General features: G+C 39.0%; 2 protein-coding genes across 2 annotated transcripts; both read left to right on the plus strand.

Annotated features, from left to right (window-relative positions):
- Positions 1-224: 224 nt before the first annotated feature.
- st14a (ST14 transmembrane serine protease matriptase a) lies at positions 225-13,689 on the plus strand. Its single transcript, XM_085244088.1, has 19 exons — positions 225-623; positions 4,926-5,082; positions 5,704-5,834; positions 5,925-5,995; positions 6,110-6,264; positions 6,426-6,461; positions 6,912-7,146; positions 8,971-9,110; positions 9,213-9,316; positions 9,452-9,561; positions 9,644-9,780; positions 9,861-9,965; positions 10,096-10,200; positions 10,282-10,407; positions 10,533-10,655; positions 10,807-10,987; positions 11,713-11,984; positions 12,306-12,442; positions 12,839-13,689. Exons 1-19 carry the CDS (start codon positions 582-584, stop codon positions 12,995-12,997), a joined length of 2,526 nt encoding a protein of 841 aa, XP_085100214.1. The 5' UTR covers positions 225-581; the 3' UTR covers positions 12,998-13,689.
- A 547-nt stretch (positions 13,690-14,236) lies between these two features.
- On the plus strand, positions 14,237-26,669 carry dhx34 (DEAH (Asp-Glu-Ala-His) box polypeptide 34). Its single transcript, XM_085244087.1, has 16 exons — positions 14,237-15,583; positions 16,797-17,108; positions 17,500-17,754; positions 17,836-17,938; positions 19,822-20,039; positions 20,144-20,318; positions 20,595-20,788; positions 20,903-21,004; positions 21,098-21,358; positions 21,602-21,769; positions 21,905-22,010; positions 23,304-23,410; positions 24,008-24,277; positions 24,496-24,687; positions 25,920-26,064; positions 26,209-26,669. Exons 1-16 carry the CDS (start codon positions 14,906-14,908, stop codon positions 26,343-26,345), a joined length of 3,423 nt encoding a protein of 1,140 aa, XP_085100213.1. The 5' UTR covers positions 14,237-14,905; the 3' UTR covers positions 26,346-26,669.
- Positions 26,670-26,764: the final 95 nt, after the last annotated feature.

A 26,764-nucleotide genomic window follows, 5' to 3' on the forward strand; every position in this document is an offset into this window, starting at 1 on the left:
TAAAGCGTTTTTCCAAGAACTGGAAGCGCAGTTCACCTGAATGAATACCTGAACTCTAGCCCCACCTCGTAAACAGGTGTATCCTCTCCTTTACAGTGAAACCTAAAACAGCCACCATTAAAGAAAAGACAGTTCTCGCGCTATCTATATCTAATCTAATAGATTTCCCATTATTTTATTTCATATGTTTCGCCCGTGTCAAGTAAACAGGAAGTCGTTACAGGTGTGTGGGGTGGAGACAGAAACCTGAAGCTGCCGGAAAAAGTTTTTTTTCCCTAGGTTGTTTGGTCTGGTAGTCACCTGTTGTCACGAAGGTAGGGGACGCGTTCTCGTCAGGGAGACATTTGCGAACCCCTCGACTGAGAGGAGCCTTTTTTTAAGGACAAAAACACATTTTTCTTTTGTTTTTTGTTTTTATTTGTCGAATTAACACATTTAAAAACAAAGAAAAAGAAAAAAAAAAACAAGGCCTGCAGGTTCACCTCGGAAATTGGCTTTTAGAAGGAGTGGTAGGGCGAAGAGGAGGAGGAGGAGAAATTCAGACGTTTGAAGTCGTTTTCCATTTGATTAGTGACCCCAAGATGGATCACTTAAGCAGTGGGCCGCGATACACCCCAGCGTCGGTAAGTCACTTGCTTCTTTTTGTTCAGTGATGGGGCTTCACATTGTTTTTACTTATTTCCTGATACTCATGCATAGACGAAGTCAACCAAATTGCCGTAGAAATACAGTGAAAGACGTGTGGGTAGAAACATCTCCACTCAGCAAATTTTTCGGACTTAAAGTATAAGGCTACTTGTGTTTGTGTTACACACACACACACACACACACACACACACACACACTTACTTGATGTCAGTGTATTAAGCTGTGCTATCTTGACTGACTCACTCAGCAAAAACTGGTTTGCCTACAGACAAACAATTTAGTGAGTGGAAAAGAACTTCAATACTCAGAAACAGTTTTCAGTTTCATGTACAGACGAGAGCAGTTGATTGAGCAACCCACACTCCCTATTCAGCTTTTCACCTTTTTAAATCACCAAAATTAGTAATTAATAGCTAAAGAGTATTTAATGAGCATCTAGACATCGATTAATGCACACACTGAGACAATCAGTGCCACATAGCCACACAGTTATTTGTGCATCTGTTTATTGAGACTCAATAACAAGTTACTCAGTATTTGTGTAAATTGTATTCTAATATAGTAACATGCATGTGCTATACTTCTAAAATCTTACAAATGTAATCAGTATATCATAATATCGTATCATAATGGCCAAAAACAAACCTTTACAAGGAAATTAATAAAAGCTGGTGGTGGTTTGCACTGCTCCCTAACAGCAAGAAGATCCTGAGTTCGTCTGGTCAGGGACTTTCTGTGTGAAGTTTGCATGTTCTCACTGGGTCTGTGTGGGTTTGTTCCAGGTACTCCGGCTTCTTCCCGTGATCCAAAGAATGGCACTTTGCGGGGTTAGGTTAATTAGTGATTCTAAATAGCCCGTAGGGGTGAATGTGACAGTGTCTGTCTCTCAGGGCATACCCCACCTCTCGCCTTATGGCAGCTGCTGGGATAGGGTCCAGCCCCCCTGCAACCCAGGAATTAAATAAGTGGAAGCGGATGGGTGGATGTATGGAAAACTCTAATAATTCTGCTTATGTGGTTGCATTCCCAAAGCTCATTAATTACACTCAACAAAATGAGCTATGGAATCTTCCAATCTGCAAAATGCCAGAAATTATTGTTTCAGAACCTGTCGACAAAAAGTACTCAAAACTCTAGATAACCTTCTTTTCATCAAGTAACTTCGGCATATATTTTTGAGGGGTTTGGACATAAAAACATCCAGGAACCTTCACAGTTCCCAGAGCAGCTGGCCCTCCCAAGGTTGCTGTCTGAATTCCTCCACCTTGTTTCAACTTGTTCACTCTAGTCATTCTCCTTTGTAGATTATTATCTATCCAAGAATACTCTACGTCGTAACATTGTGTCGATAAATAAAACGTGTTATTGTGTGATTAGTCCCTTATAGAGCTGGGCGATAGAACGATAACGATATGTATCGCGATATAACTTTTTCTCGATAGAAAAATTAACCTATCGCGATAGACCTCGCCGCTCTTGTCCTCTTAAAAAAACAAAACAAAAACAAAAAAACAGCCAATCCAAATTAAGTAGCGCAGAGCCGAACCAATCACAGCCGCAGCGTCACGTCACGTGACTTGTTACGTACAGCACAAGTGCCAAGCCGCACATGTGTATTTGTTTGGGAAGCAGCCAGCCACCGTACCGCCCGGGTAATGGAGGAAATGAGTGTGCCGACTAGAAAAATCAACCGAGCGTGACCGAAGAGAAAACAGATGATGGTTCCAATGCCGGAGAGATTGTCAAACGGAAGAGCCATAGAAGTTCCGTAGTGTGAAGGTATTTCGGCTATTTCAAGTCTGACAAAAAACAGAGTGGTAGTAGTAAATTTTGTAGTAAATTGTGCCGAAAGCAAGTCTGGAAATACAATAAACTGGTGCGTGCGCTACGTCCACAGGTACCCGGGTATTTTTGAAAATGCAGATTTTTCTATGCGTTTGCACCTTTCGTCCACACGCGTTTTTGGTCACTGAAAACGAAGATTTTTAAAAACTCCAGCCAGGGTGGATATTTTTGAAAACTCAGTTTTTGCATTTACGTGTGGACTAGAAAAACTGAGAAAACGCAGTGTCAAAGGTGTGCGCATTTTTTGACGTCACACTGTGCGCCACGTTATTGTTTCGGTGAAATGAATTTCTACAATACTGTTAATTCTACTCTCTGCAGTGTTTAAATGCTTACATATACACACAGTTACTGTCCCTCCACACGTATGACTCGGTTCTGCTTCTATGCCCCAGCTTTGTTTATTTTTTCCCACCAAGGCTTCTAGACTTCTGATTGGCCAACATTTCTGCACGGTTAGGAATCTAGCGCCACCTGCTGCTTTGGCATGTTCATAGCAGCGTTTTCCTTCATTTCTGCCTTTATGTGTGGACGGGATTATTTTTTAAAACGAAAACGGAAAATCTCCGTTTTCAAAAACACCCGTGTACGTGTGGACGTAGCCTCAGTGTCTGACTGGAAGCGCTAATTCGTCATTCGGCTTTTGTCAGACTAAAGTAACTGTTAAAACTGTTTGAAAAGCTCAGCTATACAACAAGGAGAGATTGAGAATTTCCTTTTAGTTCTCAGTTTATTTGATATTGACAAAAGTTAGTCAGTTTTGTCTGTTCTTCTGTAAAACAAACTAAGATTTATTTTTAGAATTAATATTTTGTTTCTAAGTGGAATTGACAATTTAGTCGTCTGTTTCGTTTGTCCTATTTTGAAACTTAAACGCTTTAGCGGCTGCCTTTTGTGTATTTTGCAATATTTGCCTTTATTTATCTGAAAAAGTCTCATGTTCCTTAAGTACATCTACCCTGTTGAACTTATTATGGGAAATAAATATTTAAATAAAAACAAGCTGCTGATTATTTCACATTTTACTTGTGAGCAACGGCACATTTAAATCTTACAAATATAGTTATTTGGCTTATATCGTGATAGATATCGTTATCGCCTGAAATGAAAAAAACATATCGTGATATGAAAAAATCTTATATCGCCCAGCTCTAGTCCCTTATAGTGTCAAGATTTTGCACAGTGGAGCAGGTGTGAATGGTATTTGACTTCTACGTTGCTTTGCTGTACCGTGCATGTCGTGGTTGTTGATAGAGAGGCTGGGGCTGATTGTATGTGTTCTTCAAGTATAATTAGCAATTTTCTGTTAAAACCTGACATTTTAGATGTTGGGCCATTTAAAGAAATTTTCTCTAACAGTTTAACCTAACACTAAGACTTACATTTTGAGCTTCACGAAGAGTTTAAATACACTGTTTTTACATATATGAATGGATCTTAGTACTATATCTTTGTTGCAAAGGCAACCACAGTAGTAGTAGGTAGATGGGGCTCTATGAGATATATTCTTCCTTTTATTAACCTAGACCCTTTACGTTGCAACTTGATCAATGAATCCGCACATGAGAACAATGAAGTGGATATAGATTGCATAAACTCTTCAGTTAGCATTTAACATTATGATTAATTGTGACAAATATAAAGCTTGCTCTTTACAAATAACTATTCTGCCAAAGCAGCACATTTATATGCTTGAGTCATGACCTCATCAATGGAAAATAATATATTATTTAATTATATAATGAGCTTCAAGTTTAAACAGGCAGAAAGAAAGCCTTTCCAGTGGTTTATAAAGCAAAAAAAAGGCTAAAGCATGTCGTAGTCTTTTATTTCTTTTATTAATGTTACGCTACACAAAGCACTTACAGAAACATGTTGTTTGTGAGTAGTTGCCGCCAAGCAGGTTTGACAGGATTTTACATGCTGAAACCTTTGTACTCCCTCCCCCCCAGTCTCACCTCTGAAAGGTAACAGCAGAGCATGAGTCATGGCATGAAGTTCTCGTTTCATTCATTAACAGCACAAGACAGTGAATCTCTCTTTTCTGTTGCTCACGAGCCAATTTTTTGCTCACAGATTTTTTTAATGTCTCTTTCAGTTGGAAAATTATTTCAAAAGAAAACTATTATAACATTTCAAGCTTCAATGTGTCACACTTCTTGTATCTGAGAACAGTCATGTAGGTCACCAATAGCAGGGACATTCCTTAAATACGCAAGTGTTGGCTTGCTGTCTGCTGCTGTTGCTTATCTTTATGATCATATTTTCATGAGGGCGTGAGATGCTTTGCTTTGCTCTCCTTTGCACCTTTATCTGCACAAGTCTAAACCTTTGTAATTTTGATTAATATTTAGAGCTGGCTGATATTAATGCACCTGAGTTTTACATGTTGATCTTTCTCTCATCTGTTCAACTGTCTGTCTTTCATCAAGGAGAAAGACTGGGATAATGATTTCCACTTACAAGCATCGGACATCAAAAGGCTTGAGAAGAAAAAGCACCCAGGGAAAATTGGGGTTGTGATTGGCGTGGTGATCTTGGCCGCTCTTGTAGCTCTTATGGCTGGAATACTAGTCTGGCATTTCCACTGTAAGTACATCTCTGTTTAATAGGCAAATGTACTGCACGTACATTTTGTTCAAAACCTGCAGCGTTGAACGAATGGTACACACTCTGCTACAGATAAACAATGAAAAAATGTCATAAAAACAAAATTAAATTTACAGTAAAAAACACAAGGTTGAAAGCTTATTGCTAAAGATTAAGTAACTAAATCATTCCTATATTTGTGGCATGCATGAGTCATCTCTACCCATCTGTAATTCTCTAACAGTTTCAATCTGTTGCATCAAATTTCACCGAAATCTGACAAGCTTCAAGAAACAAATGCAGTCCCAAGTTTATTTCTATAAATGTGTAGAAATATATAAGCATACGTGGTTTTCAAAAGTTCAAAAATAACTTTTTATTCTGCTTGTATGTTTGCACATGGAAACCTACACAAGTTTAGACAGTTTTAAAGCTCGTGATTTAAAAGAGCTAGAATCGAGGGTTTACTGAAGGGATAGTTAAATCTCAATGAGAGAAAGAAACATTTGAAAGCCACAAGAAGTAACAGCAGTAACACTTGGCATAGGAGAAGAAGCAGTAGTGAATACTAAGCATGTTTCTTGTGCCGTGGTTCACATTGAGTCTTTTGTTATCCTATAGTCCGTAAACACCAGCGGGTCAAGAGGATGTACAGCGGGTCCATGCGGATCACCAACCAGGCATTTATCAACGACTATGAGAACTCCAACACTCCAGAGTTTAAGGCTTTAGCAAAGCAGGTGATTTCACAGGTAAGAATGCCACCAACTTCTGTGTGTCAACACTATTTTCATTTTTCATTTCATTTCATTTTTTATGATTTTGCTTCAATCTCTTTTCAGCTTAAAGTCGTCTATTCCAAAAGTCCTCTATTGTCAAAATACTACCGCGAGTCTACAGTTCAGGCCTTCAGGTAAGCTCATGAAGTGTGAAGGAATAAATCCTTCACACTTGCCATGTATGTATGTATATGTGTGTGTAATGGTCATGTGTTTGTTGTTTCTAACCCTGCTGTCATTGCTCTTAGTGAGGGCAGCGTCATTGCCTACTACCTGTCTGAGTTCAACATCCCCGTGGGGCAAGAAAGAGCAGTCGACAACGAAATGACTTCAGTAGATAAGCTAGTGAAAAAAATGCGCATGTCTATCAGTGAATTGACTTTTGAAAATGTGGTCACTTCAGGTACAGTGAAAGCAACTGCTTGTCATTCTATATCAAACATACACTTTTGTTTGTTATATTGTCAGTTGTCACGTTCTATCTGGTTGTGATTGTTTTTCAGTCAGTCCTAACCTTGTGTCTTTTTACTTCTCTTTTTTTTTTTTTTTTTTTCAACTTTACAGCTCTGGATGATCGCATGTTTTTAAGATCCTTTAAGGGTAAGTGTTCAAGTTTTGTTTTTTTGTTTTTAACATTTCAGTAGAAGTGCTACTAACAAATCCTCTACATAGACCGAAAATAGTAAACCACATATACCTTACACTATAGAACATGTTACCAGGGACGACACCTTTCTTCACTATTGTTAGTCTCTTTTTAGAGTAGAACATTTTTCTGCCATGGAGTTGAGTAGAAACCAAAAGGGCGCTTGTTTACTTCTTTTTTCCATACCAAATGTTTTTTGTTTTTTTTTAATAAATAACCATTTTTTTATTCAGTTTCACTTACATCAAAAAATGGAAAAAGCTTACTGCAGAATGGTCATGACCACTAACGAAACTACATTTCATTTGCATACTTTTAGTAATATTAATATTAATATATCTGTCTTAAAATGTGTGACAGTGATTCACAAGCTTAAATTCTAAATCTTAATGTTTCTCTTTCAGATAATCTGCAGTTTGCAGAGCATGCCAAGGTTGATTATGTAGGACAGATCGAGTCACCGGGTTTTCCCAACAGTCCGTATCCTCCTAACACCTTCATCCAGTGGCAGCTGAGAGCTGATCACGGCTATGTAGTCAAGCTGGTATTTGAAACATTTGAACTGGAAGAGAGCTGCGAGAATGATTTTATCAAAATCTACGATTCCCTGGTGCCCATCGAGAGTCTGGTTATGCAAGAGTGAGTTAGCCCTTTAAAACATCAGTTTCAAGATTCCTTCAGATAAAAAAACATTGCTACATCTGGTATTATTATTATAATTTTTATTATTATTATTATGTTAATATTTATCATCGTGATCATCACACCAATTTTTTACATGTTTTTATTTTTATTGCGCTTCATTGAGCTCATTTTTTTTCTGTAAAACAATGAAATACTACTGATCTCACTGAAGGATTACAGTAAAATATGAAAGCATGTACCTGCTGATGCTTTTGCATTGACATTTCTTTTACTAAAGTGTAAATTTGGTACTTTTGACTGCTAACAATCTGCTAGTAAACTCTGGAGTGCAGCTTAAAAATTTTAGGAAATTATCTAATTGTTATTTTTCTGGCCGATATTTCGTTTCCAATTCGATTCATGAGTTTCTTCAAATTAAGCTTCAGGAAAAAATTCAAAATGTACAGTAATATTTATAAAGATGATAGAAAATGACATAATCATCTTTTTAAGTAAAATTGAAAAGTAACGGTAACAAAATTAAACTTAATGAAATAAAGATGAAGCCAACAGAAACCTCTCATCTGCGAAAAGCAGAGATTCTGAGACCACCCGAGTAAAAGCCACTTGGCTACACCTAGAAATTCTGTCCATAAAATTCTGAACAGAATCGGTGACAAAGGTCGGCTCTGGCGGAGTCCATCACTCATCAGAAACCAGTTCGAAAGTAGTGTTTTATGGCATTAGTCATCTCCCAATGTCTTTTGCTGCTCTTGTCTAACGGAGTTAAACTGGCAAAAGATGCAGTAATTGCAGGCTGTTTGTGACCATGAGCCTGAGCACCACTTTCACTTGACTCTTCGCCAGACTTTTTTTGTCATGCACTCTTCATGCAAAAGCCTGTGGTGATTTTTCAAGTGCCGGTATAAGTTGGTTGCGTTTCTGCTAGATGTTACAACTTTAGTGCAACAGGTTTTGCAGTACCTGTTTCTGGTGCACGTCTCCAGTCTCAAACACAAAATACTCACAAATTACTGATGTGCTGTTTTTCTTAGGTATTAAATCTCCTAACTGCCCTTCCTGTTCTCCATATGTGCAGTGAACACAGTATATGGTTACTGTTCACTGTTGTGAGATCAAGCAACCCCTTTATCACAATCTGAAGCAGCACACACTTTTCACTCAGTTCCCTGTTTGCTGAAAACATGTTTAGTTTTTATGGTACAATATTAAGTGGTGCATATTTTGCTTTTAAGTTTGGAGGAGTTACTTATTAAGAAACTCTCGTCGAACTGTACATAATGGTGCGGTTATGTTGGTTAAACCTCATTTTAGATTAATAGCACTTGCAAATAATTTGTTCAGAATTTGTTGAGCACTTTGACTGAAGCTGTAAATGTAACTGTTAGTTATAACCAAGACTACATGTAATCAGAGAACAGAAAGCTTTCCGCAGGAAGGACTTACGAGTGTGTGGGTAGTGGTTTTTCTGCCCTGATGAGATAAGTGCAATAGCAAAACACTTTTCTGTAAACATTTTTCTGTAGAGAAGCTAAATATAACCTCTGCTGAAAAATGAGTCACTTTCAGAGGTAATGCACTGTTACATTTTCTTATTATGTGAAAAGAAATTCTGCCAAGAAGCTGATTTTTAAGCGTTTTATACATAACATTGAACGATAGTGAAAAGTAATTTAACCACACGTGAAGGAAGGCAGGGGATGAATCCATGTCACGAAAGAGTGAAATATGTGCTTTTTAAAGGACCAAATCTTCCTTGTGTATCAGTCTGTTAGCAGTGTGTTCAGAGCGTTATTGTTTTCTCTTTGCTTTCTACAGGTTGTGTGGCAAATATTTACCTAGTAAACGTTTGAGCTTTCTGTCCTCTGGCAATGTAATGTTGGTGACAATGGCCACTCATGACCAGTCCTTCCCAGGTTTTAGAGCACAAGTCTCACAAGTTCAAACAGGAAATAGAGGTAGGAGTTAAAGTTTACCTGCAGTTTTTTAAGGAACAACTTAAGTGTTTGACATTTGTGCTGATGCATCTTTTTCTTTTCTTTTTTCTTTTTTTTGAACAGCTATAGCATGTGGTGAGAGGCTGATAGGTTCAAAAGGCAACTTTACTTCTCCCAACTACCCAAATTACTACCCTCCTAAAACTACATGTGAGTGGTTAATAGAGGTGAGTGGTCAGTCCCTTAAATGGCGTACTACTCAACAATATGACATGTTTCATGCATATTTCTGCTCTGTACCACCCCTGAAGATCACATCCCATTGTGGGATGTAGTTTTAATCTTTTTTTATTGTCATTAAGGTCCCTACTGGAAAGGTAGTGAAGCTCGTATTCAAAAGGTTACTCTTGTCCCAGCTGGGAAAGAAAAACACAAACTGTGACAAAGACTATGTGGAGGTCAACGGAAAGAAGTGAGTCCTTGTTGTGCTTTAAAAAAACGGGAATGCCAGAACAAAGCAGGTGTGTCATTGCTTGTACATTTCATTTTTTCAGATGGTGTGGAGAAAAACCTGATGGGTCAGTGACAGAAACCAGCAGCACCAACAAAATGACTGTGGTGTTTTATTCTGATGAGTCTCGTGTGGACCAGGGCTTTTTGGCACAATATGAGGCCATTGACATCCAAAATCGTAAGCAATTTAGTTTTTCAAATAATGAGTATTCTTTGACATTAGGACAGTGTTTCTCATGTTAACCATGCCATTCACAGCTTGTCCAGACAAGTTCCAGTGCAGAAATAACAACTGCATTAAGCCGGCACTAAGATGTGATGGTTGGAATGATTGTGGAGACATGAGTGATGAGGCGGAATGCAGTAAGTACCATTTAGTCGTGATGCTAAGACTACACTTTTTTTTTTAATTGCTCTCTTTATTCTTATGAGAGGATTTGTCACATCCTGAGAATCATTTTAATGTTTAATGTTCATTATCCCCCCTTCCCAGGCTGCAGTCCCACTGATATTAGTTGTAGAAATGGATTCTGTAAGCCCAAGTTCTGGAAATGTGATGGCGTGAATGACTGTGGAGACAACACAGATGAGCTGGATTGTAAGGCCTTGTAACATTGATGGAGTATGTTTCATATCAGCACTGGAAATGCTTAAACATGCCTGTTACTTTTTGTATTAGGTGGGTGTGAATCTGGGCAAATAACGTGTAAGAATGGCAAATGTGTTTCTGAGAAGCTGAAATGTGATGGAACGGACGACTGTGGGGATGGAACAGATGAACACGACTGTACAAAAGCCACAGGAGGTACAACAGATAAGCCCAACTTTGCTATACATATAGATAGATGGTGGGAGAGAGTGAGAGAGAAATGGCTAGAGATGGATTGAATTAGCTTTGGATTGATTTTTCTCCTTTTCTTCTCTCCTTAGGTTTAACTGTAGGCTGCACAGATTTTACATACAAATGTAAAGACAATAAATGCATCAGTAAAGTGAATCCAGAATGCGACGGGACGCCGGACTGTGGTGATGGATCTGATGAGGAGAACTGCAGTATGTCACAAAAAAATCACATTTAAATTAATCATTCATCCTTCACCTGTGCAGTTTAGGTTGTCTTATCCAAACAGGTGTGGAGCTCCACCCAGTTCACAATAAGCTGCAGCGCACCAGCCCTTTGACTGATTTGTTGTTTACTTTGCAGACTGTGGGACACGTGGGAGGGCCCAACGTATTGTAGGTGGTCAGAATGCAGAACAAGGGGAGTTTCCTTGGCAGGTCAGCCTCCATGCCAAAAAATACGGTCACGTCTGTGGCGCATCCCTCATCAGTCCGAAATGGCTGGTCACTGCTGCCCATTGTGTGCAAGATGAAAACTCTTTAAAGTAACTTCTTATCCTATTCTTTGTCTCTCTTTGACACAGTACATTGATTTTTGTGAAAAATACGATCTTATATTCTCTCTGTGTAAAATGAGAGCTATTTGTCTCTGCTTGTTGTTCCTATTTTACATATTTAGAAGATCTTATAATCCAGATGAATGAAAATGAGTACCATTGGCGTATAACAGATTTAATATTTGTCCTCAGTACATTATTTTTAAGTCTACTTTAGAAAAATCAAAGTTGTTTACAAATTCTGTGTGACTTCAGTTAATTTATCCTTTTTTCAAGACTTTAAATATCTTTACATAGAGTAGAGTATGGTACGCAGTCAGTATAACAACAACTCTGTTATACACTTTAATAAAACTAAGAAAAGCCTCAGGTACTGCTTAAATTATTTAAATAATAAAGCTAAAATAAGCAAATCATGAATTTAATAGTTTCACTTGAAAGATGTAAATTGAACGTTTTTTAAATTGCAACAAAATCCTTGAATGTGGTGAAAAATAATTCGGCCCTTGCCATTTTGCAAGCAGTTATCACAGCCAGACTTGCATCTTATTATATTCAACAAGCACTGAGAAATCAGACTTAAAGTATATTTTAAAAATGCCATATAATGGGAATTATATATAGTGCCACATAATATGCTAATTATTATAAGTTCATTAATAATTGAGACCGTGAATAAAATCCTTCATCTGTTTTGTTGCTTACTTCCTCAGACTCTCCCAGCCTGGCTCTTGGGAAATTTACCTCGGCGTTCATACACAGAAAATGTTAGAAAGTCCAGTTCAAAAGAGGAATCTGAAGCAGGTCATACCTCACCCTAACTACAACCACTACACCTTTGACAATGACATCGCCCTGATGGAGCTGGACAGTCCTGTCACCTACAGTGACTACATAAAACCCATCTGCTTGCCAGCTGCGCAACATGAGTTTCCACCTGGCCAGGATGTGTGGATCACTGGGTGGGGTGCCACACGAGAAGGAGGTGAGTAAATGATTTGTCACTTTAACAAATATTTGTAGCCACCAAAACTAAAAATATAAAAGCCTGAACTTGAGCTCAACATTACACATTAAATCAGCATAAAATGAAATAATTTCTCTTGTTTTTCTGTGTTTTAGATTTAGTTTTAGTAATTATTCTTTGGGTTTGTACACACCTTGTAAATCAGCCAATGTAAACTACTATATGTCTTTATATAAACACCACTTGTAATACAAGCATTTTCAACTTTTTAAAGATGCCCAGTGATGTGACTTCCTCTTTGTGTGTGTGTGTGTGTGTGTGTGTGTGTGTTTGTTTCAGGATCTGCTGCAGTGGTGCTCCAAAAGGCTTCAGTCAGAATCATAAACCAAGCTGTGTGTGACGATTTGATGGGGGGCCAGATCACATCTCGGATGTTTTGTGCTGGTGTTCTAAGTGGAGGAGTTGATGCTTGTCAGGTACTTTGATATTCTTTTTTTCTTCTTTCTTGTTTTTTTGGGGAAAAACACAAAAAACCCTGCTTGTGCTGCAGACAGTGGCATGATGTAGATGGAGGAATTAATTGATTGAACTAAATCTGTAAATGTCATGAGAGAACATGTACAGTTTTAGGTCGTCTTGGATATATTGATGAATAGTATATGAATAGAATGTGACATGCATTCATACAATGGGGTAAGCAGAGGAATTTCACCTTAGAAAGTAGAATTAATGTGTTTGTTTTGATTTTCATTTTTGGCCCGCTGCAGAAGTCAAGAGGATAATTGGATATTCATAATATCCCCACACCATCCCCATGTATTGCCTCTATGCTAACATGTCTACCTGTGTTCCTGTGCATTTTTCTGCTTTAGGGAGACTCTGGGGGTCCTTTGTCCTGTCCTTCCGGCAATCGTATGTTCCTGGCTGGAGTGGTCAGTTGGGGTGATGGCTGTGCTCGCAGAAACAAACCAGGCATCTATACAACAGTTACCAAATTCCGTGGCTGGATCAAAGAAAAGACAGGAGTTTAGTTTGTATTGTCAAATAAGGCCAAAGGCATGGACATAAATGAGGACTGAGGAGGAGTGCCACAGTTTAAAAAACAAAACAAAAAACAAAACACTCTGATTATCCATGAAGTGGCTTTTACTCTCAATAGTAGCTGCAGTGAGGAACATGCTTTAAGAGCAGTTACAACACAATTTAGGTGCACTGTGATTTGGGGCTTGATGAAATATTTTTGAATGTAAATAAATGTTTTATTTTTGTGTATTTTTATCATGTTTTAATGGAGAATAATGTTATTTCCTGCACAGTAGATTCCAGTGTGATTGTTACCTATTTCATACATGTAACTCTATATCTTAAGAAATTCCCAACACTGTTTTTGTTTGTTTTGTTTTTTGTTTTTGTTTTTTTATATTTTTCCTCCCTGACTTCTGAATTAAAAGCTCTGAGGCAGCAAGCTCATTGCAGCTTACCTCCTATGGATCAGTTCACAAGTTCAGCTGAAATCTCTGGAAAAAAAAACTCATTTCCCTTTTCTAAACACAAAATGGTCAAACACAGGTTTAGTTTAAATTTTCTCTTCTGCTGTAACATGTCACCACGCTTCAATTCTCCACAATATTAGTACTAGCTGCAAAGTTAAATTGTTTCCAAATATTTGTAAATGTGTGTTTTATTGCAGATATTTTTAAATAAAAATATTTCTTATCTCCTGCACAGTCATTCACCTACTCTTTGTTTCAGGATGCTTATGTATTGCATCGAGCTTGACCCTCAACATACATGCCCGATTTTTTTTCTTTTCTTTTTTTTTTTTCCCTCTGGCACAGTTGGTGTGGAGCACCCATACTTTTATTGTACATGTACAATGACAATAAAGCTCTATTCCATTCTAATCTTCAAACGAGAGTGGATGAAAGTTTTCAGTATCATTGGTTAAAACAACTGTATGCAAGTACATGTTGTTTGGTTACATCACCAGTTTACCAAGGTCTGAAGGAGGACCTCAACTGTCGCCCTCAGGAAAGAGAAAAATGTTTAAGATGTTCAGGAACCACCAAGACTAAAGCCTGGCATGAACTGGAAATTTAAAGAACATCAGTGTCACTGTTCACAGTGGAGCGAGTTTTACTTTGCCATGGACTGAGAGGGTTCCAACCAAGAAAGAAGCTCCTAATTCAAAGACTGAATTATTAAGCCGCATTGACAAGAGGTGGAGTAAAGGTGAAGCTTTCAAACATAAGAACACCAAATTTTGTAGCATAAGGGTGCCAGAATGATACTAGAAGTTTGTTGATGGGTACCAAAATGATCTGGTTGAGGTGCAACTTGCAAAGGAACATGTTTACAACTAATAGTGGGGGTGTAAGTATATATTTGACCCTTTGTGGATTTGCGGAAATCTCAAATAATTGTCCATCCAATTCTTGTCCCCCCTTTTTTTTTTCTTTTTTTTTTTTTTTTTAGTAATTAAAGATATACTTTACGATCATTCTACCATGGACAAAGGCAAATTCAAATTAATCATGTGAGGAGCAGGTTTAGGGCGTGACATCTCTTCAAATCACCATTTCTTTTTTTAAACGCTGGCTTTCACCGGAAGATTTTAAAGGATGGAACGGAAGTTGTCCACCCGTATTATTGTCCCCTATTTAGACTTTCCAGTTTTCCCACCGGCTTTTATTTTTTAATATACAGTTGTCTGTATTTAGCATTTTAAAGCAGTATTAAAGATTCGTGTCATTCAGGCAAATGTAAACCTTTAGGGTTTGAAATGCGCTCTCTAGTTTATCTAGTATAGATGTAACATAAGGCTGCTACGAGCCTGGAAAGGCGAATACATGTGGAAGTTGTGTATTATATGGGGGGTTAACCCGCCTCCTGCTTAATTCTGGTGGAGGTAAGTAACGCTGTTTTTTGCTAGTAACGCTATGGCTTCAGAGAAGAGGAGTTGGGACTGGGGCAGCTCGCAATGCCGAGCCCAGCTGGACGAAATCTTTTTCCGGGAGCATGACTACATCCAGGTTGGCAGCTCTGAACATAAAGAGTTCTGGGCTTTCTTTGAGCGCTTCCAGAGGTTTAAAACGAAGAGAGACATGTCAGGCGCGGAAATCAGAAAGGAGGACAAAGACAAAGGGAGGGACAGGGGCAAGGTGGATCTTGGCCTTCCCAAAGAGTACGATGCTCGCTACCGGATTAACGTATCTGTGTGCACCAGGGACATCGAGGAGCGCATGGGAAAATCAGAGCATAGAAGCAGACAGAGGTCCTCCGGACCAGGGGCTCAACAGGTCTCCGACTGCCGCCTAGCGCTCCTGCATTTCCTGGATTTTAGCCAGAAACAGAGTTTTGGAAAAATTGCCAAACTTCGCCGGGAGCAGAAGAACCTGCCCATCTTCCAGTACCGGGATCGGATAGTGGAGCTGGTGCGACTTCACCCAGTGGTTGTAGTGGCAGGGGACACGGGCTGTGGAAAATCAACCCAAGTCCCTCAGTACCTTCTCTCTGCTGGCTTCAATAACATCGCCTGCACCCAGCCTCGGCGCATTGCCTGTATATCCCTCGCAAAGAGAGTCAGCTTTGAGAGCCTCAATCAGTATGGATCAAAGGTTTGTCAGGACAGATTGTTACATTTGTTGAATTCAATCCCAACCTTTCATCCAAAACAGTTAAAAGTACAAAGTAAAATGACTTTATGGAAACTTTAGGAAACTCTAAAAACTTACTTTATAATTCGGGTCCATCTGTTGACCGAAAAAATATCAGCTGGAATTTTGCTCATCGGTTAACTAAAAGGAGGGAAAAAAGGAAATAGAAAAAGAATATAATCAATATTTGAGCAGAATAAATACAATTTTAACATATGGTGGAGTAAATAGTTATTTGATCCCTTGCTGAGTTTGTAAGTTTGCCTACGTCCAAAGAAATGAATGGTCTCTCATTTTTATACTACCGCTAGTTTTATTTTAATGGAGATACACATAATATTAACCAAAAATCTTAAAAACAGACTAAAAAAAACCCTCCACCATTTTAGATAAAAGTTATAAATTGATTTGCATGCCACTGAGTGAAATAAGTGTTTGATCCCCAAGTAAAACATGACTTAGTACCCTGACCCTTGTGGGCACGCATGATGGTAAGACATTGTAGTTGGTCACCAGGTTTGCACACATCTCAGGGGGGATTTTGGCCCTCTTGTCTTTACATAAATCTCTAAATTCTTTAAGTTTCTTGGCTGCTGCTTGGCATCTCAAAACTGATTCCCTGACATCCTTTGATAGAGGTTGAAATGAAAGAAACTGATTCTGTGGACAGGTATGCTTTATATACATAACTCAGAAAGCAGAAGTATCTGTAATTGATTTATTGATTGTAAATTGTTTGTTACGTGGATACACAGCCAATCTGTGGAAGCCAGAATTCTGCCGGCTTCGTAGGGAATCAAATCGTTATTTCACTCGGTAACATGCAAATGAATTTAAAATTTTTATGGACTGTTTTTTGTTCCTGATTATTGATTATTGGTTGATATTCTGTCTTGCTCTATTAAAATGAAACTACCATAAAAGTTAGAGGCTGTTTGCTTCTTTATAAGTGAGCAAACTGACTAATTCAGATGAGGATCAAATACTTATTCACCCAACTGTATTATTTTCCGTCTAGATGAGGATAACTACAGCAAGTAGAATAAAATCCATATTTAATTTAGTGAAATATATTATAGAAATTTGCTTAAAACACTGACTTCATTATAACTGCATTAAATATATGATATTTTTCAGTTTCTTGGAGCTCACAAATGTTATTGGTCTTTTTCAGGTGGGGTACCAGATCCGCTTTGAGACAAGTCGAACCGCAGCAACCAAGCTGCTGTTCCTTACAGAGGGGCTGCTGCTTCGACAGATCCAGCAGGACAGTACGCTGGCTCGGTACCAGGTTGTGATTGTTGACGAGGTCCATGAGAGACACCTCCATTGTGACTTTCTTCTCGGGGTCCTGCGTTCTCTGCTGGCTGACCGCCCAGACCTACGTCTCATCCTCATGTCAGCCACCATCAACATCAAACTGTTCTCTAACTATTTCAGCGGTGCTCCTGTACTGCAGGTCCCAGGCAGGCTGTTTCCTATTCAGGTAACCAGAGGCAAACCCTAAACACAGGTGTAAATATGCATTTTACTCAAGATGATGTGATTTTTAAAACTTTGCCTCTTGCATCTAGTAGGCAAAAAACATGCACTGGAAAGATACTGGCCCAAAACATTTTCATTCTTTATATATATTTTTTTAATTTAGGATAAAATGCAAACAACGAGTCAAATGATTGAAGTTTTAAGAAAGCCACTTTTTAAAAAATGATTGTACTTGCTGTATTTGTTTTAAGTGCACAATGCAAATTTTGGTAGTCTAGATGTTGGTTTCTATTTACAAATTTAAATGGTAAAATTTTGTATCAAAGTAGCAGACATGTCTGAGAGTTGTTTTTGTTTAATGTCCTGTTTTTCCCCTCTGGCATGGTACTTAGGTTATTTACCAGCCCATTCCTCCTGAGGAGCAGTCCTCAAAGTCTGAGAAACTGGATCCTAGACCGTATCTGCGCATCCTGCAGGGCATCGATCAGCGTTACCCCCCAGAGGAGCGTGGTGACCTGCTGCTCTTTCTTAGCGGTGTGGCAGAGATCTCCACCATCCAGGAGGCCTGTCAGATTTATGCCACACACACACGTCGCTGGATAATCTTAACACTGCACAGCACCCTCTCAATTGCTCAGCAGGATAAGGTACAGTCAGCTTTTAAGCTGTTATTTAGAGTTACGATTTTCTAATTCTAATTGTGCCTCTGTTACTGTGTTACTCTTCAGGTGTTTGATATTGCTCCTCCTGGGGTGAGAAAGTGCATCATCTCTACCAATATTGCAGAGACATCAGTCACAATAGATGGAGTGCGCTTTGTTGTTGATTCAGGTATGGAACGAGTGGTACATTTATTCTCACCCCCTAGAGTTTGATGGTCCATCCTTGAAATTTAAATTTTGCAGCAAAGCTTTGTTTTAAATGACAAAACGTAATTAAATGAGGACGTACAGTGGGGCAAAAAAGTATTTAGTCAGCCACCGATTGTGCAAGTTCCCCCACTTAAAATGATGACAGAGGTCAGTAATTTGCACCAGAGGTACACTTCAACTGTGAGAGACAGAATGTGAAAAAAAAATCCATGAATCCACATGGTAGGATTTGTAAAGAATTTATTCGTAAATCAGGGTGGAAAATAAGTATTTAGTCACCTCAAACAAGGAAAATCTCTGGCTCCCACAGACCTGTAACGTCTTCTGTAAGAAGCTTTTCTGTCCCCCACTCGTTACCTGTATGAATGGCACCTGTTTGAACTCATCATCTGTATAAAAGACACCTGTCCACAGCCTCAAACAGTCAGACTCCAAACTCTGCCATGGCCAAGACCAAAGAGCTTTCGAAGGACACCAGGAAAAGTATTGTAGACCTGCACCAGACTGGGAAGAGTGAATCTACAATAGGCAAGCAGCTTGGTGTGAAAAAATCAACTGTGGGAGCAATCATCAGAAAATAGAAGACATACAAGACCACTGATAATCTCCCTCGATCTGGGGCTCCACGCAAGATCTCATCCCGTGGGGTCAAAATGATCATGAGAACGGTGAGCAAAGATCCCAGAACCACACGGGGGGACCTGGTGAATGACCTGCAGAGAGCTGGGACCAAAGTAACAAAGGTCACCATCAGTAACACACTACAACGGCAGGGAATCAAATCCTGCAGTGCCAGACGTGTTCCGCTGCTGAAGCCAGTGCATGTCCAGGCCCGTCTGAAGTTTGCCAGAGAGCACATGGATGATACAGCAGAGGATTGGGAGAATGTCATGTGGTCAGATGAAACCAAAGTAGAACTTTTTGGTATAAACTCAACTCGTCGTGTTTGGAGGAAGAAGAATACTGAGTTGCATCCCAAGAACACCATACCTACTGTGAAGCATGGGGGTGGAAACATCATGCTATGGGGCTGTTTTTCTGCCAAGGGGACAGGACGACTGATCCGTGTTAAGGACAGAATGAATGGGGCCATGTATCGTGAGATTTTGAGCCAAAACCTCCTTCCATCAGTGAGAACTTTGAAGATGAAACGAGGCTGGGTCTTCCAACATGACAATGATCCAAAACACACCGCCCGGGCAACAAAGGAGTGGCTCCGTAAGAAGCATTTGAAAGTCCTGGAGTGGCCTAGCCAGTCTCCAGACCTCAACCCCATAGAAAATCTGTGGCGGGAGTTGAAAGTCCGTGTTGCTCGGCGACAGCCCCAAAACATCACTGCTCTCGAGAAGATCTGCATGGAGGAATGGGCCAAAATACCAGCTACTGTGTGTGCAAACCTGGTAAAGACCTATAGTAAACGTTTGACCTCTGTTATTGCCAACAAAGGTTATGTTACAAAGTATTGAGTTGTATTTTTGTTATTGACCAAATACTTATTTTCCACCCTGATTTACGAATAAATTCTTTACAAATCCTACCATGTGGATTCATGGATTTTTTTTTCACATTCTGTCTCTCACAGTTGAAGTGTACCTCTGGTGCAAATTACTGACCTCTGTCATCATTTTAAGTGGGGGAACTTGCACAGTCTGTGGCTGACTAAATACTTTTTTGCCCCACTGTAAAAGGCTTCAGAGAAGTTGAATGTGCAAAGCTACATTTTCTTGTTTAGCTTTTAAAATAGAGAATGCTATAGTGTTAACGACAGCAAAATAATGCACTACTTAAAAGTAGAACGGCAACTATAAAAATTGTTGTTGTTTTTTTTAACTTGCTTTATAGGAAAGGTGAAAGAAATGAGTTTTGACCCTAAAGCCAAGATGCAACGCCTACAAGAGTTCTGGATCAGCCGAGCCAGCTCTGAGCAGAGAAAAGGTCGAGCTGGTCGTACGGGTCCGGGCGTTTGCTACCGGCTCTACTCAGAGTCTGACTACAATGCTTTCGCACCTTATCCTGTGCCTGAAATCCACAGAGTTGCTCTGGACTCCCTCATTCTTCAGGTAATAAGATTCTGTGAATAGCAGGTTAGTAGAATAGTAATAGATTTTTTTTTAAACTCTTCTGCATAAGTTTTAACTTCATCTATTCATTTCTGTTCTTGCAGATGAAGAGCATGTCTCTTGGAGATCCACTCTCCTTTGTTTTTATTGATCCACCCCCGGCTGCAAGTATCCAGAATGCTGTTTTTTATCTAAAGGAACAGGGGGCGCTAGACAGTCGTGGTGAACTGACGTCTATTGGTAGTTTGCTGGCACAGCTTCCCGTTGATGTGGTCATAGGTAAGATTTCATACAGCAGAACCATGTTGGAGTTTGTTTGTTTGTTTTTGTTTTTTCCTAAGTCACTATTAGGATGCTTGCAAGAGAGTGAAATAAAGTGGAAGAAATAACAAGAACGTTTTTAAAACGTTAAAATACGTAATATACATAATTTAAGGCTTTTCTTTCATTAAAAAGTAATTATACAAAGTTTCACATGGATTGACAGTGACACAGTGGTGGTCTTGTGATCATCCATCAGCTGGATTCAGGTTAAGCATGTTTGTGTCTGTTTAGGGAAGATGCTGGTGCTGGGCTGTTTGTTTAACTTGGTGGAGCCCGTGCTGACGGTGGCAGCAGCCCTCAGCGTTCAGTCACCTTTCCTCCGTAGTTCACAGCACAATCCAGATTGTGCCACTGCCCGGCAGCCCCTGCATAGCAACCAAGGAGACCCCTTTACCCTCCTCAACACTTTCAATGCCTGGGTGGAGGTCAGTAAAACAAGCATCATGTTGTGTTGGATGTTTAATATTATGAGAATCAACACTGGAGCAGTTAGGTCATAAAATGGTCTTCACTGGACGCAAAACTGATTTCGAAAACAGGTAAAAGGGGAGAGAGGTGGTGGATCAAGAAAATGGTGCAGAAGGAGAGGCTTGGAGGAGCAGCGGCTGTATGAGATGGTGAACCTACGCAGACAGTTCAAGGCAGGCTCCTCACAAAGCATTTCATACATTCATAAAACATTTTCAGGCTTTTTAGCGATTGACAACGAGTATTGAAATCCCTCTCATTATTAGGACTTGCTGAGGAGCCACAGCCTGCTGGAATCAGAAGATAGCACTCCCTCTGGTGGTGACCGTGTGCAACGCAGGGAGAGGCTAACTGAGAGGAGAAAGCTGCATCAGCTGAAGAGAGATCATGAACAGCAGGAGGGAAGCAAACGTAAAGTCCTGAGGCTGGAGGAGGGTCAGGAAGGAGACTCTTCAGGATCAGACACAGAGGAAACAGGAAGGTCTAAGAGGAACAAGGAGGGGTCTGGACAGAACTTGGACATACAGGTATCTTAGAAGATGTAACAGAAAAAAATATCACTATAAACTTGTTCTTAATTTTATCACATCCCATCCCAAGTTTTGTTTTGCCTAGTTTTTATTAAAAATATGATCTATTCCTGTTTTTCAAACAGGTAAGTTCAACTTTCAAATAAAGCAGCAAGTATAGCAGGCTCTGGTGAAAAGCTGAAGTCAGTTTTGTTATTATTAATATTTTTTTTTCCCATGGTGCTGTTTGGTTTGCAATAGGAGGTGAAGTTCAAGTTACGGCATAATGTGTCAGAGCTGCAGGAGGCTGTCAGTCAGGACTTGTCCTCACACCAGCAGGCTTTGCTCAAGCTGCTGCTTTGCAGAGGCCTGTACCCTCAGCTGGCACTGCCCGATGAACACAACTCCACCCGCAAAGACTCTGACCAGGTCAGGCTTCCTTCTACACTGAATTTCCTTTTATAACGTATGAATATACAGTAATCTGATTATTTCTATGGTGACTGAAAAAAATTAAGTAAGGAGAAAAATGAAACTTCCATTTTGTGATCTTATGTTGTGTAGGTGTTTCACACAAGGAATAAGCAAGGAGTGGTGATTCACCCAACCAGTGTGTTTGCCAGTGACCCAGAAGTGTTACAGGTGCCTGAGGGTGACACTGGAGAAATGGGTACAACCTACCTTCACATTCTTATTTTTTATTTTATTTTTTGTACAGAAGATGTAAAATAAAAGCCGTTACACAGTTGATCTGATGATACCTCTTGTCCAAAGTTCCCAACAGTGTACAAACTTTCACCTTCCTTTCTCTGTTGAGACTGATGCTAACCTTTTTCTTATAAGAGCTTTCTTACTGGCTATCAGAAAATACTGAACAAATATTTATTTTTATTTCATTCTTCTAATATATCTAGTCTCAAACCTTAACAGAAAGGGGCACTTTTACATTGGATATTTATTCCATGCTCGTCTTACACCTTACACCAGTATTACTGTAGTAGTGTACAACACCAAAAAAATGGGGGAATAAAACCCCTCCAGCAACAATTTCCTCGAGAAATTTCAAAAACTGCTTTGTGCAGGTGAAGAATCTCATCACGTTCTTTCATCGAAACTCTCTCCAAGACAGAGTTAATATACTTTTTCATTGTTATGTATTTAATTTTCCCCATGTTTTCAGCTACAGTATGAAATTCCCTCTTTTTCTAATTTTCCTTTATGCGTATTATGCCTTCTTCTTTCATTCTGTTAATCCACTGTATCATTTAGGAAAACATCTAAACCTTGGCATTGATTTATAAGCTTTTATAAAGATCCTCGGAACAACAGACTACGTCTTATCCAAAGAGTTACCACCTCTATGTGATGTCTAATTTGTAAAAATCTTAATCTGTCCCTCATAAAAAGAGTCACTGTATTTGTATTTGTTTGATTCTCTTTGACCATCAGTTCACGCTTAGATGCTTGGTTGATTCTGATATTTTGAATTTTTCTTTGACAAATTAGATTGGATTGTAAATAAAAGTATTTTTGATATTTGTACAAATTTGGCTTGTAATTAGATAATGCTTTTACATTGGTGGGTTAATCTGGTCAGAATTATATTTTAAGATATTTAAACACAGCATTTCACAGATTTTCCTAAACAATTTTACATTTCACAGCCTAAATTCTCAATCAGATACCAAGGAGGAGCATTTCTTTTTCAAGGTTACTTTAAAACTAGCAAAAACAACATCTTCACTAATCTGATTTATTATATGAAACCACATTTCCTGTCATATAAAGTCCAACTTTATATGACAAAGAGAAACCGTAACCTGCTCAAGGCAATAAAGGGTCAGCAGTGCTTTCATTTGTTTCCAGTTAAACAAAATCTCTCTTTTTCCGCCCTCTGATCACTGAGTTTACCTTTGATCTTCTATTGAATATCTCACATGTCATCTGTGTTTCCTGCCTGCAGGGCCTGATAGGAGAGACAGCACCAAACACCAGCTGTTAGCCTTCGTCACTCTGTTGGAGACCAACAAACCCTATTTGTCAAACTGTGTGCGGGTTCCAGCGCTACAAGTTAGTACCTGATGTGGGATATCCCTATTTCCTCCACAAACCACTACATTTAAACAAAAAAACATGTTGGATAATAATGCTCTGTATTATCTTAAAGACACCTGATATTGTGAATGTAAACAAAACGAATCCAGTTCGATGCTATTACCGATTCAGAGTAGGACAAATACTTAACATAGTAATATTTTCTTGAAATCCATTAATGCACTCGCTCCAGTGTTGCACCAAGTTGCATGCTTTAAATTAAACTAACCTGGATTACATGGAATTCTCTTTGTATTACGATGTGCTATTTGGGTACGCACCACACATGGGACAGTAAATTAAACTGGACGGTGTATTCCTTTCTTCCAGTTTAGTTTATTTTTTTCACTTAGTAACATATTAAGTAGCAAGAACTGTGGCACAATGTTGTCAGTGTGCAGGTTTAATAAAGAGAGGAACATCAGAATATACGGATGAATAATGGCTGTGGGAAAGAAAACTTTTTGGGGGATTCTGTGTCAGGTTATGGTTTTATTTCATCGTCTCTTCCATTACTTCCAGTTTTTGCCAGTTCATATATGATGTATTAATCATTTCTAATTTGTTCACCAGGCGCTGCTGCTGGTAGCAAACTCAGTGGACACTAACGCTGACTGTGCGCGACTAGTGGTGGACGGCTGGCTGGAGTTGGAGCTGAAGGAGCCAGAGGAGGCTCTGAAGGTGCTGTCCACAGCGCTTACTCTCAGGGCTGAGTGGGAGCGCCTGCTGCAGGCCCAGCTGGGACAGAACTCAACAGGGGGAGCAGCAGTCGGGCAGGGGGTGTCCCGCAGAGTTGTGCAAAAGCTGAGTGAAAGCCTGGTCCGCTTTCTGCTCTACACTGAGGTACTGATGTGCCAGCTTGGTTGTTACTGTATAATGGCCATCACTTGATGATCCTAGAACACAGAGAAGCAGAACGATAAAGTTAGAAGAATCGCCCATTTGTTCCAGAAACAATTTAACACATCACTAAACAGCTGATAAAATGTAAACAATGTACATAAGACCAATACGTTAATAGTCAAAATGTTTTTTTGTGTATTTTTTACTTTCCCTGACAGGTCACTTATAGCCTTCGGCGACTCTCAGCTTTCCAGACCCAGAACCTGTACATTGGTCCTCAGTCTGAGTCTGTGTCGTCGAACACTAAAGCTGGAGATTTAAACCCGCTGTTTCCAGGAGCCGAGGCCAAGCCAGACCCCATTAAAGGAGGCCTACGTGTCACCAACTTTTTCACCTACAACTGTCTGGCTGTGAGTTTGTCTAAAAACAGCAGCAATTCAGAAATGCATTGAGTTAAAGTTTCAAAGAAATTATTGTTTCAGCTCTTAGGGCTGTATTTACATATTACATTCCCTATATAGCAATGGAAGTTGAAAGAAGGACAATTCTAGAGTTTTACATATCAGAACATAATTTAAAAAATCATCTGGTCTCTAAAACATCCTAAAAACATCCCAAAATTAAGAAAATGAAACATATATATATAAATATAATAAAAGTAATAATTACCCAAATTGCTTTCATGTGAATTAAGATGGAAAGTAGCAGCCAGTTGTTAATCAAATGCACTTGATTAATTGAACATCTGCAAGTGTGACCACCTGTGTTAAAGTAGGTTTGGATGTTTGCTGGTCTGGAGTCTTCCTGTGTATAACAAAGTATACTGGAGTCAGATGTGACGCCATCTATCTGACAGCTAAAGCTTGGCTAACTGATCATCTACAGCAGACTGGCTGAATAAGAAAAGAATCAAGGTGCTGGAATAGCCCTGCCAAAGTTCAGACCTCAGCCCACTTGAAATGCTGGCAGGACCTTAAGGGGCTATGCTTAAACCTCTCATGAGAAAGAATATAGTTAGGACCAGGTGATTATTTTTTTTTTTTTTATATGTCCTGATATTTGAAACCACAGAAATGAAAGACATTGGAAATTTCTTTTTCATGACTGTAAGTTTGTCTGGGGTTTTTAAAAAGTTATTTGAGAGTTCTTTATATATTGTTTCACTTATCAACCTCCAAAATCAAAAGCTATGCCAGAAATTTAATCTCTTCCAAAGTAATACAAGTGACAAAATGCATTTTTTTGAAATACTTTTACCTTGTACGTGGAATCCATAACTTTTTAGACAATGACCCTCAAAATTACTGTTATATACTAGACTGTCCCTCTCAATGTTATTCATATAGATGCAGAGTGTACGTCAGAACCAGGATTTTAACCTAACTGCATCAACAGAGACATCAGACAAAAAATAGTTAAAGACCTGCAGTTTGGCTGTATATGGATTATAAGGTGCCATTTCCTCAACCAAGTTATAATGAAAAAATACAATTAAAAATTAAAACAATAGATGGTCAGTTCTAGGTTTAATGTCTCGAGTATTTTGTTCATGCATGAAAACAGATCATTTTGGAATGAAACCGCGCAGCTTGTCTTATTAAATCTACGCATTATTTTAGTATTTCTAAATTATGATTCGCAGGATTCAAAAGACCTCTACAGTGAGTGCTTACGTACTTTCTGGAGCTGTCCCAACTGTGACCTGTACATGCCTCTAACTCCACTGGAAAGAATGCATCATGAAGCTTCCTGCAGGCCGGCTGGAGAACAGCAGCAGCCTGAGGAAGGTCAGGAATTTCTTTTGTACTCTGATTGGTTTAACACATTAAGCGTTAGGCCACATACTTTATTTTAGAAGAGCTAAAGAATTTGATACGAAGTGTGCGTGCGTTTGCCAACTGTGTGTGTTTTTATTTTGTATTTTATTTCAGAGCCAGAGGGTGGAAAAGCAAGCTCTTCATCAAGCCTTACCAGAGTTTATCACTGTGATGTGTGCAATCAAGACCTGACCCTCACCTCCACTGAGATCCTCAAACATAAAAGGCAGCACATGTATTCTGCAAAGTAATGGACCCCAGCATCCAAAGGATAACAGCTAATCACAGTTTTGGTGGTGGTTGTGGGGGGTGTTGTTTTGTTTTTATTTTAATGGAAAATTTGTGTCTTCTTCCTCCCTTTTTAATACTTGTGGATCTTTTTTTAAGGCAATGTTCCTGCCCTCTAGTGGTCACTTGTTATATTCTGTTGTAGCTTACTGTAAAGTCCTGTTCCTGTAGGAGAGATGCAGATTTAGAAAACTAGTCTCCTTAATTTTTTTTTTTTTTACAAAATATAATATAAATATTTGAGTAATAATCAAAGGCAAGAAATAAATGTGTGTTTAACAAAAGAATACATTTATAGGCTTTTTTCTTTAAAAAAAAAAAAAAAAGAGATTCCTTCCACAGCTCTATGGAACAGTTATAAAGCAATTTGAACCAGTGTTTG

The sequence above is a fragment of the Mchenga conophoros genome, linkage group LG14 (genome assembly GCF_057382185.1).
Source record: "Mchenga conophoros isolate Kocher_MC1m ecotype Shallow Benthic linkage group LG14, M_conophoros_male_GT1.1, whole genome shotgun sequence".
Classification (NCBI taxonomy): Eukaryota; Metazoa; Chordata; class Actinopteri; order Cichliformes; family Cichlidae; genus Mchenga; species Mchenga conophoros.